Here is a 14694-nt window from a genome sequence, read left to right as displayed (position 1 = left end):
TTCTACCCAGAAGGAATCTTTGCATTGATTTGCTTACTCACAACCCTCTTGTCAAGTTTAAACTAAAACTTTGACATACGTTTGTAGTCAATTTAGTTGGGGAATTGTTTGAACAAACTAGCCAAAGTCTCAAAATTTGCCAACATTCATAGCTTGAAGCAATTAAAATCATTTAAAGATTTTTGCTAATGTAGCTCATGTGAAGGCGAATAACAACCTAGATTCAGAAAGACTAAACTTTGATTAGAGGTACCAGTTTAAGAAGTTATTATCTGAGAGTTTCACACATGGAGAAATTAAGAGTCAATGCCATTTATTCATAGAAATGTAGAATGTCATATGTAAATAATCATCCATTTAAAAATATGCAAAACAAGCCCAAATCGATGGCTTTGATCATTGTTCTTCTGTGAGAGTAAAAATAACTTAGGGTAGATATAAAGTTATAAAATTATTAGACCTTTAAAAGTAAAATATTACAGATCTTTAGATTCTTGAGAGTTTGAATTTGGGAAGACACACATATATATATATATATATAGAGAGAGAGAGAGAGAGGAGGGGGAAGTGAGAGAGAGAGTGGGAGAGTCTTTTGGAACATAACTAGAAGGACTTCAGATGCAATTTATGAGCCATGCATAAAAACAATCACATTTTGTTTTTGATTGCAAATAGTGATGCTAAACCACATCATTTGCTGTTAAAGAAAATAGGGCTTCAAATGAGTTTTGGCTAACTCCTAAAATGGGACTTACTATTACTGAGATAAACCACTGTTGAGAATATTTGTATCAACTTGCTGTGAGTCCTGAAGGCTGTTCTGAATTGCTTGGGGGAGTCAAACATATTTTGATTCATGCGAACATCTCTGGGATATGTGTTTGGCATCTTAAGGTAATTTCTTTGAGGAGGGCAGTAATCACTTGGATCTTAAAAGATCCAAGCCAATATAGTTAATATACTTTGATCCTTGCTTGCTATATAGTGTATACAAACTTTTTCTGTTAAACACTAATTTTCTCAAATGAAATACTTCATTATGTTAGATATCAGAATATCATACTTTGAGCAATTCAGAACTGTACATTTTCAACAGAATTGTAGTATGTTAGGTTGGTAAGAGTTCTTGGAGAATAGTTAGGCAAATAACTTTTATTTGGAAATGCTTGGAAACTAAGGCCTTGGACTTACATTACAAGAAACAAATGAAAATACATTCGGCAAACTTCTTTTGAATCTTTCAAACTTTCCTGTGTTATGCTCTTTCTTCTCTCAAAAATAAATCTCCCATATCTGAGTTGTTTTCCCTCATAAATTTAAGAGAAACTAAAAAAATCTTTCAAAAAATATCTTTGCCTCTATGAATCTAAATTTTCTCTGTGGAAAGATAGGATTAGTCTGGTAAAAAAAGACAATTTGTTTCTTTTTTGTAAAATTGCTTCACTATTAAAAGAATGTCTGAATAACTCTGAAACACTTGTATTTAATTATGTAAACCTAATGAAAACATAATATAGTCCTTATCTTTTGAAAAATTATTGTATTTACTCAGACATGTTCAATTAAATAAATAAATACTCTCCTCTGATCAACTGTTATTACTTAAACATTTACAATTAAAAAAATTAAGCGATATTTCCCTTTGGGAATAAGTGGCCATTGATTCTATATTAGAAATGTAACACCTCCAAAGAACATCCATCTTCGTCAATCTCTGAAGTGTAACGATGCCAGTAAGATGTGGAAAATCTCTGGAGTTTTAACCGAAACTATTTCATCACTCCTTTCTGTTCATACAGGTCCTGACTCTCATATTCTCAAATTCTTCCTCAGCCCCTTTGTGCCTTGTCTTAGGCAAAGCAATTTCCATTTCAACTTCTTATCCCCATTGTCCTGTTCAGCAAAGGCTTTCCTTGGGACCTAGCCCCTCCTCAGGGTTGTGTGGGATTGTAAATAGCACCCCCCCATTTGCTGTCACAAATGACTTTTCCTGTCATGTTAGCAAAACACACATTTCATCGTGTATCCACCCAACTGGAAATCTTGGTTTCATAAAATTATGAAGATAAAGCATAAAACTGTAAAACCATTGGTCTGATACTAAAAGCTCTTTCAAAGGTTTAAAACCAGCATTTCTCATTCAGTTTCTGCTCTCCTTCAGCCTAAGATATTGGCCAATGGGCCCAATCAGCTGTGCTGGTGAACATCCATACTTGAGCAAAGCATGCTTCCTTTGTCAAGAAAGGTTAATTCTTTGTCCAGCATTTAATTCATTACTCTTGGAAATAAATCCAGAACCTTATGGACAGCGCCTTTTAATATTTCTCAAGGGTGATGGGGCAAATCAGGGCAAGACTTCTACCACAGAAACCCTTCGAAGCCCCTTTTGCCCCATCAGAGTCTCCATAGGAAGCAGGGCCAGGACGAAGGAGGCAACTGAGGCAGGGTCATGCAGGCGCAGGGTTGGATCTTGTCATTTAAGATTGTGACATTTGGTTCATTGTCAACTATTAGTTTAATTTTGGTTTTTTAAAAGTTGTGTTAAAATATTATTTGCCTTTGTTATTGAGATTTGGGCCACTTCAATTTTTGTGCATGAGGTCTCACCCTTGTTACACTTGTGCTGGCCTCGCTTAGGGAGACCCTCTCCCTATCTGATGGCTCAGTGGCAGAGAAAACATGTTTGAATTTGGGAAAAGGTAGCAATGATTTCACTGGGAGAGTATTCAAAATTGAAAAGCAGCCAGGTATTACAAAACTGCAAATATTTTCTTTTGAGTAACATAATGGAATTACCTTTGTCTTGTGATAGATTTGTGAATATGCCATGAAATTCTTCCTATATAGAAAAGCTCATGTTTTTCATGCCCTGAAACTATAAAGAAAATGAAGAAGAACAAAGTGACAAATATTAACAGAAATGTTAATTGCTCCCAGGGAAGGAAGGAATGTGGCGTTTGGCCAAAAACTCCAAAATGGGAGGAGGAGAATATGGGTCTTCTGGCTGGATTTGCTCCTGCATCCTTGATGAATTTAAGTAAGGTAATTTATACTTTCTCTGCTCTCTTTTAAAAGCAGGAGTTCTCTTCATGATTGAATTCATTGTTGGCCGGTTTATAAAAAAATAGATGCCATTTTTAAAAAGGACAGAACCAAAATTGCTTAAGAAAGTCCCCCCTCCCAGTGCCAGTAGCAGGCATACTTAACCCTGAATACAACAGCAAATTTTCTTTATTCCATCTTCTTTTCCCGGAAAGAGGACATACTAAATAAAGTTATAGAACCGAGCTAACAATTTAGTGCATGCAGCCAGTCACACTTGCTTAAATTTTTGACCATTACTTTCAGGACTCAAAATAGTTATTGATGCTCAGCATCCAATTATTCTAAAAGGACTACATTTCTTTTGTATTGCAGAGAATAGTAATTTTCAAATAGGCAGAACATGTAATAAGATTTTGCTAGGTGCAGTGTAGATGAACAAAATAATCAGACTTGGGTTTTATGGCACAAATTCTAGAAGGATAGAGGCATCAGGGAGATAAATCTTGTTCACACAGCTTAATGTCATAAATTATAAAAGTAAAATTCATAAGAGCAAAGTAGCATAGTAACATTATAAAATTAACAAATATAAACACTTAAATTTAAGAAGTCATGGGGACTTTTAAAAATAGGCCTGAAGGATGATAGAGATCACTTCTATTTTAAAGTGTAAATAATTCAGGATTTAAAATAATAACATCTAAAGTTTAAAACACGTTATATTGTTTAAATTACCCAAGTCCTTTAGGAACTAGCCTAACTTGACTGTGTACTTTGTAATGTCCTGCAGATGTTATGCTCACTTACGTTTATAAATTGCAAAATAACCACCATTTTAAAGTGGGATGGCATCCGTCAGGGAATCAATCATTCACTTATGGAGTGGTTCCTGAGACCCGGAGACAGGCTATTTATTTGATGAATAGAATCTATTGCCATTCCTGCCATTTATCCTTACAGTTTTCGAGAATCCTTCATTCAATGCAATAAACGCTATGTCAGGCTCTTAGGTCTGATTCAAAATCCACTTGTAAAGGGAGGTTCTATCACTATCAAAAACCTTTGCAAGGCCGAAGGCTGTCACAAAAGAGGTTTGTATAATAAATTGTAAGGTGATTTTTTTCCATCTCCAAATCTAATAGCACAGAAATGACTGTGTTTTGGAACTGGGCAACAACCACATGTTAAGGAGGTACAGAGCAAAGAATAAGTAGACTTCAACTAATACTATATGGAAGAGGTAAAACACAGGGACAACTGGGAAGCCCACGTTCTATTTACCTTCCTCGCTATAGTCATGGGCTTATCTAGAATTAATTTTAGAATGACTGTCAAGTATAAGCCCACTTGGAGATCTTACGATGTAAAGGTAGAAAGAGGCAAATCTGTACTCATTAATAAAACAAAACATTTGATTAGAGTATACTGATAAAATGAACTATTCATGATGTTAGTTTATTTTCTGTTGAATTTATTAATAATCTTTATATATATTTATATATGTATGGCTTTAAGCAAAGACAAAAGAAATACTCTAATTCGTCCCTGATCATAACAGTTGTTGTAAGAATCAGCTATTCTACTATTTTCCCAGCAGCAGAAAGACCAATCTTTTCAATAATACATTTCTTTCTGTACAGATTAAAACTCCATACTCATGGGCTTAACTATGTACAGAGAAAAGAGGTCACTTTTCAACTAGCAATAGACTTTTATATTACAGGAATGTGAGTCAATTTTTTTTCTTAATCTAAGCATATATATTCATACATATATATGTATATAATTTACCCTGTACCATTTATTTTTAGTTTAACATATAAACCTTAGTTTTCTGTCCATTCTGTTACAAAGTGAATAAAAATTTTATGGTTGCACTGAAAGACCATGCAATTCAATTTTGCTTATGTTTCCCAATAGTGCTCAAAATAAAAAACCAAAAATTTATATATAAAAATATTTCACTACCAAACCCATTAGTGCTATCAAATGTAAACCTTTAATAATTTAAAGGACCAATACATGATCTTAGTAAATTGAAGTTAATTCTCAATATTTTAATAAAATAAAGGAGTTTTGTACTGATATGTAAATGGTCTTGCAGCTTTCCCATAGGTTCTAGGTAGACTGAACAATCCCCTTTTTACACCATTCCTGACATGCCATCAGATGTCACCAGCATGTTAACGACAGCATTACATTGAGTAGCATTGTTGATTACTTCCACACAAGCTGGGATCTGTTAGAAAGGAAACATAACAACTCATTTTGGTGTTATAGGTATTATATCTGTAAAAGGCATAACAGGCAACATGGATCCATTTTAGAGTTTTTGCTTTAGTTTTGTTTTCTGTCCTCAAGTCTGTCTGGAGGCCCTGCCCCATTTAATGTGTGACCTTTGTTAAGTTCTTCTTGAATGTATCACCAGTGTCAAAGATACCAAAGACCTCCACTTCAGGTCATTCTCTTAACTTGGGTTATTTACAGAAGTCGGTTATTAGGAATCTTCCAATTGTGTTCCAGTCATTCACCACATTTGTGGGATGCATTAGGCACAAATGATTACTAAGGGACTTCTCTGAGAAGCAGCAGATGTTCACAGATCATGGGGAGTTAAGGAAACAGACAAACAAACAATGCTCACATTCAGTTTGCCCCTTGCTTTCTGTCATCACGTCCATACATTTTCCAGCACATTCAGAATAACAAACCTCCTATCTAAGGGCTATGTTAGTCACCACATGCCTTAAGATTTACTAACCATTTTATTACAATATACATAGAACAAAGTGTGTGTTCCCAAACAGACATGATGCTATTGTGTATTTAGTTATTTTAAATCAACACCAGGGTAAACTACCAACTACCAACAGTAAAGACACAGAACACACTGGCAACTTCAAATCAAGCTGTGGTTTACAAATCATTATTTAAATAATAGTAATAATATTAAATGAAAGTGAAAACCTCACTTCTAGACTTAAGTCAGAGATCCAAGTCAGCCATATAGGAATTTTAAGATAGGCAATTAATGAATGGTTATATTTTTCTAGAAATGAGAAATACTGTAAGCCTCTCCCTACAGTGACTGATCTGAACCTATATTTTTTTTTTCCCCAAAAAGCATGCAGGGACTATTTTCAGATGCTTGGTTATGGCAAGAAGGAAGAAAAGTAATGATTTTTTGGTGTAATACAAGCAATTTGTAGAATTGAGCATACAGTTTTGCATAAAACATTGCAGGTTAAAATAATATTGTAGGTTTCAAGCCATTGCATTATTGAATAACTGTCACAATTAGGTTTTGTAAAATTTCAAACTCTAAGTTTTGAAGTGAAGCAATAAAACTAAATTCTTAAGTGATGACTTTTACCTTCATACAGCACAGAATAGCTATTTTTATTTGGGTTGAAAAAGTTATTTACAACTAACATTGATTGAGTCTTGGTAAAAGTCCGATAACACATGAAGACAAATATCCCCTCAGCTTTCTGAAAGATCAATGAACATGTTTGAGGTTAGAGATATTCCTAACGGTGGCAATGCTAGTCTCCAACCGTGGCCAAGCATACGGTGTGCTCTGTAACCTAATTCAAAATTGAAAGCACCAAAATACAATTTGGATCTATAAAATGGGACTCGCTATTTAATTCTCCATAATTAATGATTAACAATTTAGATGCAGAGACACAGCTAATGAATGAAGTTTTGGTTGGTGCTATTCAGTAGCTCACTTGAGTTGCCTTTTAAAAATCAGAGTTTTGTTTCCACTGAATCCAAGAACTCTTCCTAAAGTTAGAGAAATACATATATCAAAGGAATTCAGTAAAAGTAGGTTAAAAATAAATGATCTTACAACAACATTTTAAATCCTTTAATGATTTAAAGAAAGGAAGACATATAACACTGAATGCTAAACAGGTCTTTTGAACTTCTCTTGGGAATTTAGATAGATATTTAATGGTAGATATATATTTATATATTTTACATTTTGCATGTAGGCCAGAGCTGTCTAAAATATCTCTTCGTAGTAGGCTATAGGAATCTATCAGGAGATAGAATAAAATAAGGTCTGAGAAGATGCTCAGTTTATTAGAGTATTTCTTTCTGCTTTGACAATCAGCAGGGATCATAAATTTGAAGCAAATCGTGGCTTTTCTGCCTCTGGGTCTGTAGTTAAGACTGAGGAAGACTCTCTCGGAAGAGCAGCTGCTGGTGGAGGGGGTGCGGGAGGGGTTCCGCGGTTAGGGGGAATGGCTCCAGAGGACATCTGTCGGAACAGGGTGACTCGCTGGGGGACGGTGCCCCTGCCCCCCGCCTGGAGGCCCGGGCCATGAACGGCGGTCACGGGTTGAGGGATGGAGGCCAGGGACTCGCCCACAGTGGGATGAGGTCTGGAAATGAGAGTGGAAACCTCATGGGGCAGCGAGGGCTGCGAGGCCGACAGGGGCCGGACTTCTCGGGTCAGGCTGGTGTTGTGGAGCGCCTGCGTGCTCCTGTGCACGTCGTTTTTCGGCGTGGAGCCGCCGGGCGTCTGTGGCTGCGGGGGCGGCTGTGGGGGCTGCGGGGACTGCTGGAGCTGCTGCTGTGTGAGTGACAGCTGGGAGGCAGTAGGGGAGGCATAGTGGAAAGTTCGAGTGGCCAGCGGGCTCTGTACGGGAGGGCTGCAGACTGCAGTGGTGTAGGAGCAGGGCGACAGGATGGCGGACGGCTGGGGGGTCTGTGTGCTGGGGCTGGGGGAATGCAGGTTGCCGTGGGACAGACTGGTGGCTGTGTACACCGGCGGAGACTGTGTCCTCATGCGGGAGGTCGGAGTCGTGGTGGAGGAGGTGGAATTCAAGGCTGTCATTTGGGGATAACTGATTGGCGCGATTGCCTGCACCATCTCGCGGTCATGCTTCACGATCTGCTTCAGGATCTCATTCTCCTGATTGTTGAAGACGCCAGTGTTCAGATCCTTCTGGAACTTTTGCAGAAGAATGGAATTTTTCTTTCCTGTCAGCGAAAGAGAGGGAGCCACTGAGAAAGCCTACAGATGACGGGTGACGAGCCCAGGGGAGAGTGGCCCCTGGAAACGGAAGTATGCCCGTGTTTCACAGAAGACGCTTAAAAGCCAAGTACTCACCTTTAGACGCGAACGGAAAGATGGCTCCTGCCTTTCACACTTCCTGTAGCTCCCTGGGAAATCTTACCTTCTGTGCAAGTCAAGTTGAAAAGTCTGTAATGTGGCAAAAGCCATCTTACAGAAGAAAGGGAGATATCTGACCTGAGGGCTACTTAGAAGAGTGGGAGAAGAAAGGGCATTTGGATCAGGATGGATCTGGAATCAAAATTTAAGTTTAAAGCTACTTTTTTTTTTTTTTCCAGTAAAGGACAATAGAACACTTACTATGTGACAGCTAGTCTACAAAAGGCTTTAGGTAGACTTATTTTATTTAATCCTCCACTCTTAGAGGTGGATGTGTTTAGAAGCCTGTTTCACTCAGAAGGAGAACGGGACATAGGAAGGTTAGAACAATGCCCAAGAGAGACTGGTTAAAAAGAAACAGGACTGGGGAAGGAAAACAGCAAATATGATGGCAGATTCTTACCAGCGGCATGCATCTGTATCACGTGAGTGCCTTCTAGAAATGCAGTCTCTTAAGCCCCCTCCTACTTGCTGACCAAGATGCTGCATCTTACTAAGATCCTCAGGAGATTCTCACGTGCAAATCTGAGGAGCCCTGTGGCAAGTCCTTTGCCTCTGACCAGTGCCTTATACCAGTAATCCTCCACCATACATTCATAGTCTTCTCTTCTCTGAAGCTTTGAAAAATACTGATTTTCATCTGAACCCTATTAATTAAACCAGAATAACCAGACATGGGGTCCAGATTTCAGTACTTTAAAAGTGTATTTCCTCAGAGGATTTTTATGCACGGCCAGGTGGAGAACCATTTCATAATCTTTCCTTTTCTGAAAGGTCTTTGTGAGGATTAAGGGGCACAGTGTATGGCAGGTTCTCAGCTCCCTTTAGAACCTCAGTAAGCGTTACCTCTCCTTCCTGTCATTGTCTTTGGAGTGGTTTGCAATAAGTAGACATTCTCTGGCAGGATGACAATAGAATCAAAATTAGATTGATGAAAGAGGGGGAAATTAGTGACTTTTGGTGACATCATTGATAAAATAATTCCCCAGATAAATATCGTAACTGAAAAGTGAATCAACTTGCCATATTGCTAAATGAAGTTAGAGTTAGAAGGAATACTTTTTAATGGAAATCTATGTTATAATTTACTTGGATGCTGGAAAACTATCATTTTAAATGACTGCCGAAATAAATGTTTGTCTCTCCTTATAGAACTGTTCTAATTTTCTCAAGAACAAAAGCTCCTATATCTGTAATAAATATAAATGCTTATTTAGCATATTGCCTTAACTAAATATGGTCTTACATGTATAAGCAATAGCCACAGAATGGAGAAAGATAATACTTTTTTGTGATCATGTGAATAGTCAACGTTTTGTAATGTAAATATCTGTGAACTTATGGAGAAATATTATACTTTTTAATGCACTGTTAGAATTTTATAAGGATCAAAACTGCAAATGCTTGGTGCTTATTTGCAATTTTATTGCCTGGTTTATTGATTGCAAACCATTTCATGCAAACTTTCTTATAAAAATTAATTGGGATAAGTTAGACGAGAGTGAAGCTGATCAGATTAACAGAAATTCTCTATTAAAGTACCCTGATTTTAACGCTTTCTCTGAAAATGTCTAGCTGGCTTAGGAAAAAAACGCATGTGCTCAGAAATTAGTCTCTAGCTCTACCATGAGCACTCACATACCACAAAGAGGCAAATTATTTTCAAATTAAATAAAGATGCTTTCAGAATACCCACTTTTTTGGGCACTGTCTCTCTCAACACTATGTCCTATTACGTGTCTAAATTGTCAGTATGAATTTCTAATATGTGTCTTATGTCTAATGATAATGTCCAAATACTACCTTTACTTCTCCTAACCTAATTTTAGAGCCTAATGCATCTGTCATCCCACTCTGTAGCAGGGAAAGAAAGACAGAGTGCGTAAGAAAAGCTGACATAAGACTACATCAATCAATGGTCCTTACCTTTAATAAGAATGAAGGACTTGTTTACTTACAAGTGATCCCAACCCCATATCCTTTGAGATCATTGATTCCCTCATCCCTCCCTACCAGCTCTCTTCAAGAATATTCATTGTGTACTAGGTACTGTGAATGTAATAGTGAATTAGACATGATCTCTACATTCACAAATCTTAGCATCGTTAGAGCAATTGCAATGATAAAAGCAGTATTGTGATGGAGGAATTTCCTAGGGGGATGGGAGAACATACCCAGGATACTCAGCCTAGGAGCCGGCAGGAGGTCACACAAGATTTCTACAGGGTAGTGATGTCTAAACCCAGGTTATGAAGAGGGAGTACAGTTAAGCAAGGAAAGGAGGCAGAGCGTGGTAGGGTGGGGAAAGAGGATTTAGGTATAGAAAATGAATGCATACCACCTTCTGACATCAGAATGTTCCAGCGTATCTTGGGAAGCGAATGGCAAGCCAATCTGTTCTAACTTTACTATAGCAATTCTTCAGATCTTTTAACTAGTGTAACTAATAAGGTCTAATTTATATATTCTTATTGGAGAGCAGAGAAGACTGTAAAATAAGTTGATGTTTACAAAGTAAAGCATCTATGTCGGGCACTTCTAGGAAGGCTTTTCCTGCATGAGTCTGTATTACAAACGTTTCCAGAAGTTTCTACTCAGACAAATAAAATCTACAAGTTTTCAGTTCTCAATATAAAGCTAAAAATGTAAAGTTGATACATAAAAATTTTTAAACCTTGTAGTAAAATTATTTGGTTTGTAATGTAGACTCATACTATTATATTTTTAGTTCTATTTTAGTGCTACCTAAAATTTTTATCATTGTTTTTTACCTGAAGATTCAAACTGTTTTGACATCACTGGGGAAATCAGACTGAGCAGCTAGTAAAAATAGAGATGATTAAATAAACCCAGAATACTTAGAAGAGAAAGTTAGATAGTAGAAATAGGGCTAGAGCTAACTGCTAGTTCTATGCTAATTAATAGGCAACCTATTATAGCATTTAGGACTTATGATTGCAAACATATATCAGTCCACTAAAGTATAACTAAGTTGTACACAAAAAAGTTAGAAAACTGAAGAGAGTACCTATCCGATCTAGTCGGTCAATGGCAACGGTCTCGAAGGCTCGCCTCATCATTGGATATTCCTCCAGGACCTCATTGAAATTGTCCACAGAAAGTGAATAAAGACGACAATATGTATCAGCTCGAACACTGGCAGTGCGGCGGCCCTTGGTCAGCAAGCAAATCTCTATAAATACAAGAAGGGAAGATTTGTTTGGTAGTTTACTTTCAAAGGCCACTAAGACCCACAATTTAAAAAAAAGGCTCATGGTGTGATCAACCAATGATTGGCAGCATTTTCTATTTTATCAGTAAATTCCTTCTGACAAAAATTTCCAATCGACAATACTCAACCTTAAAATGATATTTATTGTTAAACAGTTAAAGACTTTAGTTCAAATGGAAAGCTGACACGGAGTTATCTATCTTTCAGCCCTCATTCCAATGCATCTGAAATAACAATTAAAATGTAGAAAAGGGAATCATAAATCCACAATGGAGTTGAATACTGGAAGAAACTGTAATCAGACAAGATTTTTATGAAGTTTGGAAGGCAAAAAGCAGATGATATGATATAGATAGAAACCAAAGTGAACCAAACACTGGCCTAGAAAGTCCTATGATCAAGAAAAACTGGACCACAGGTTCTGAGGAATGCATTTCAGGCATGCTTTATGTAGTTCTCATACTCCCAATGAGATTGGTATAGAAAATTACATTCCAAATGCACAGAGAGGCTTTCTATTTCAGTAATTTCTAAGAAAAATTCTTTTTTGAGAATTAGATTTCCAAAATATAGTAAGCAAACATTTGCAAATTTGGATTCCCTTATTTGCTCCTTAAATAAATCTACAAGTGACAATCTTCTATTTCATTTCCCTAAATTTATTAATTCAACTCTACAGATTTTGATTTTTTAAAAAAATTAAAAATATTTTAAAAATTTAGTTTCAAGATAACCAATTTGAAAAAAGAAATGGCAGAAATATTTCTGAAAAGCAGTTTTCTAATGTAAGGAAATAACAGCAAAATAATTATTGAAAGGGGCCTAAATTCACGCTCTTCTGAACTTATTTAAGTAAGTTCAGTTCATGTTGATAAACATGGTGAATAAATGTTGTGGTGGGCATTATGTATTTGATGTTAGGGCTGGAAATATGAATCAAACAGAATGTCTACTTTTGTGTTACTTATATACTGATGATTTTTTAAAAAAGAGTTCATCTTAATTGAGAGTTCATTTAAATGCAGTCTGGTAAGAACAATAATACAGACTGTGGGCATTCTGGAAGTATTAAGAAGCACATCTGAACCAATCTGGGAAGACAGCATTTTAGGAAATGCCACTGAAGCAACCACTTATGTTGTTGTTCATGCTGGTAAACATGTAAATTTAATAAGTAGTATTGTGGAATGTTCACGTTTGTGTGTGTGTACTGGTATAGGTAGAAAGATGAATCTTTATTATATTTAAACATAAAGCATATTATCACACCATGGAATTTTCTGGCTACTTTAAACAATGTGGTAAAAGGAAGTATTTTCAGCACTATTCCCAAATTAAATTCCTGTTGGTCACAAAGGTACTAATACCATATTATAAATTTATAATTGGCACATTATGGTGAATAAGCTGATGGGAAACGTATTACGGCTAAGTGTTTCTTTCAAATCTGTGCAAGTTGTCATGTAGAATGGTTAGTTTATAAACCTCATGGAAAATAACCAGTAAGCTGTAACAAAGATCTTAAAAAGTATCCATAGTCTTCAACCCAGAAATTTCACTGGACAATCTAACCTGAGGAATAGTCTATAGTTAGAACAATGTTTACACAGTGATACATATTTATTTAAACATCTGAAAATGTGAGAATGTCCTAAATGTTTAAATAAGTCAAAATTCAACCAAGTACAAGGCCACTGGATGAAATATGCGGCAATTATGAAAAGTGAAGCTTTTAAAGTCAGTGTGATAAGAGTAGAATGGTCATGAAAGCTTAAGTGAGAAAAGAAGGATACAAGATTGTAATTACAGTCTGATAAAAATGATCCTAATGATAATGACATCTACCAATATGCCTTGCTCCAGATGAAAAAATATTCCTTTATGCAGATGTACATTTTTTTCTTTTTTTCAACTTCTCTTTATATAAATTATTTTTATTTTGTGATGTAATTAACCTTTAATTATAAACCTTTAGTTATAAAATTTATATCTAAGTGCACAGAATAGGAAATAAAAGGATATGAGAGAATGCAAACCTGTTAGTAGTGATTATGACAGTAGGGGATTTCCTCAACTTTACCGTCCATTCTTTTTAATATATTTTTGTTTTGGCACCTATATTTTTAATTTCCAAATGCTTTCCATTTTCCTATGTTTATTGCTTTCTCATTATATCCTTCTCTTTCATTATAGATGTAATGTCCACTGTCTCCTGATGGGTGTTAAGAGTTCTGAATATGAATGACGCACATATGCTACAACATGGACAAGCCTCAGTGTGTTTCACAAACATACGCGGAAGAAGCAAGACATGAGTCTACATATTATATGAGTCCATGTATATGAAGTATGCAGAGAAGGCAAATCTATAGAGACAAATTATTGGTTGCTCGGGACAGCGGGTGGGAAAGGAGATTCACAATAAATGGGTACAAAAAATCTTACTGGAGTGATGAAAATGTCCTAAACCTGATTTATGGTGATGGTTTCATAATTTGGTAAATTTAATTAAAAAAATGAATTGTGCACTTTACATGGGTGAATTATATATGTAAAATATATTGCAATAAAACTGTTAAAGTGAAAAGAAAAAAGGGCTTTTGTTTTTCTATTTTATATATATTTTAGTCCCCTTCTGTTTTCTAAATTCTTTCTCTTCACTATTTCTGCCTCTCTGTCTAGAGCTTTTCCTTGAATGTTTAATGGTTTCTTCAGGTAATCCATTCACATTCTTTCACATTTAAGGATGAAAAATCTGGTGATGTGGCATAATTTGTTGATTTGGGGTTTCTCTTTAGAGCAAAGAGATAGGCAGTTTGTTCTCTTACTTCCTTAAATGCCAGAATGGGGGAAGGCTTTACTCCAGGGTCACTAATAATCTGTTTTAGCCATCTTAGTTCTCTGCCTTCTTCAACTGCTTTCAAAAAAGAACCTCAGGAGAATAAATGCCTGGTTACAGGCTGCTCTGCAATGTGGAGTGAGGGACAGAGAGTCCTTTGTACCATACGCAGCCTTGGGTAGGTCACCTGTTTTCTCCCTCACTTTTCATTTGGTTCTTTGTAGTCCTAGGGTCTCAGCTGGGAGCCGTTCTTGGGTTCTGCCAGGAGATCTGCTCCCTCCCTAGGCACAGTCCTTGATATATATATTCCAAGTTCCCTCTACTCTCCCTTCAAGTTTCATCAGTAACCACCAGCATACTTAAAACAAATTTTTGGCTTAAACAACTGAA

At 36.4% G+C, this 14694-nt stretch overlaps 1 protein-coding gene across 1 annotated transcript in view; it reads right to left on the bottom strand.

The window, feature by feature from the left end:
• Nucleotides 1-5025: 5025 nt before the first annotated feature.
• The window catches only part of HCN1 (hyperpolarization activated cyclic nucleotide gated potassium channel 1), a 403649-nt gene continuing 393980 nt past the window's right edge, over nucleotides 5026-14694 (bottom strand). The window contains exons 7-8 of the mRNA XM_027604233.2: nucleotides 11262-11426; nucleotides 5026-8040 (exon numbers count right to left, since the gene is read on the bottom strand). Coding sequence (XP_027460034.1) covers nucleotides 7175-8040; nucleotides 11262-11426 — 1031 coding nt within the window. The 3' untranslated portion in view covers nucleotides 5026-7174. The remainder of the gene's footprint in view (nucleotides 8041-11261; nucleotides 11427-14694) is intronic.

Source organism: Zalophus californianus, chromosome 5 (genome assembly GCF_009762305.2).
Source record: "Zalophus californianus isolate mZalCal1 chromosome 5, mZalCal1.pri.v2, whole genome shotgun sequence".
NCBI lineage: Eukaryota > Metazoa > Chordata > Mammalia > Carnivora > Otariidae > Zalophus > Zalophus californianus.
Note: the sequence above shows the minus strand (reverse complement) of the source record. Positions and strands in the feature narration are given on the sequence as shown.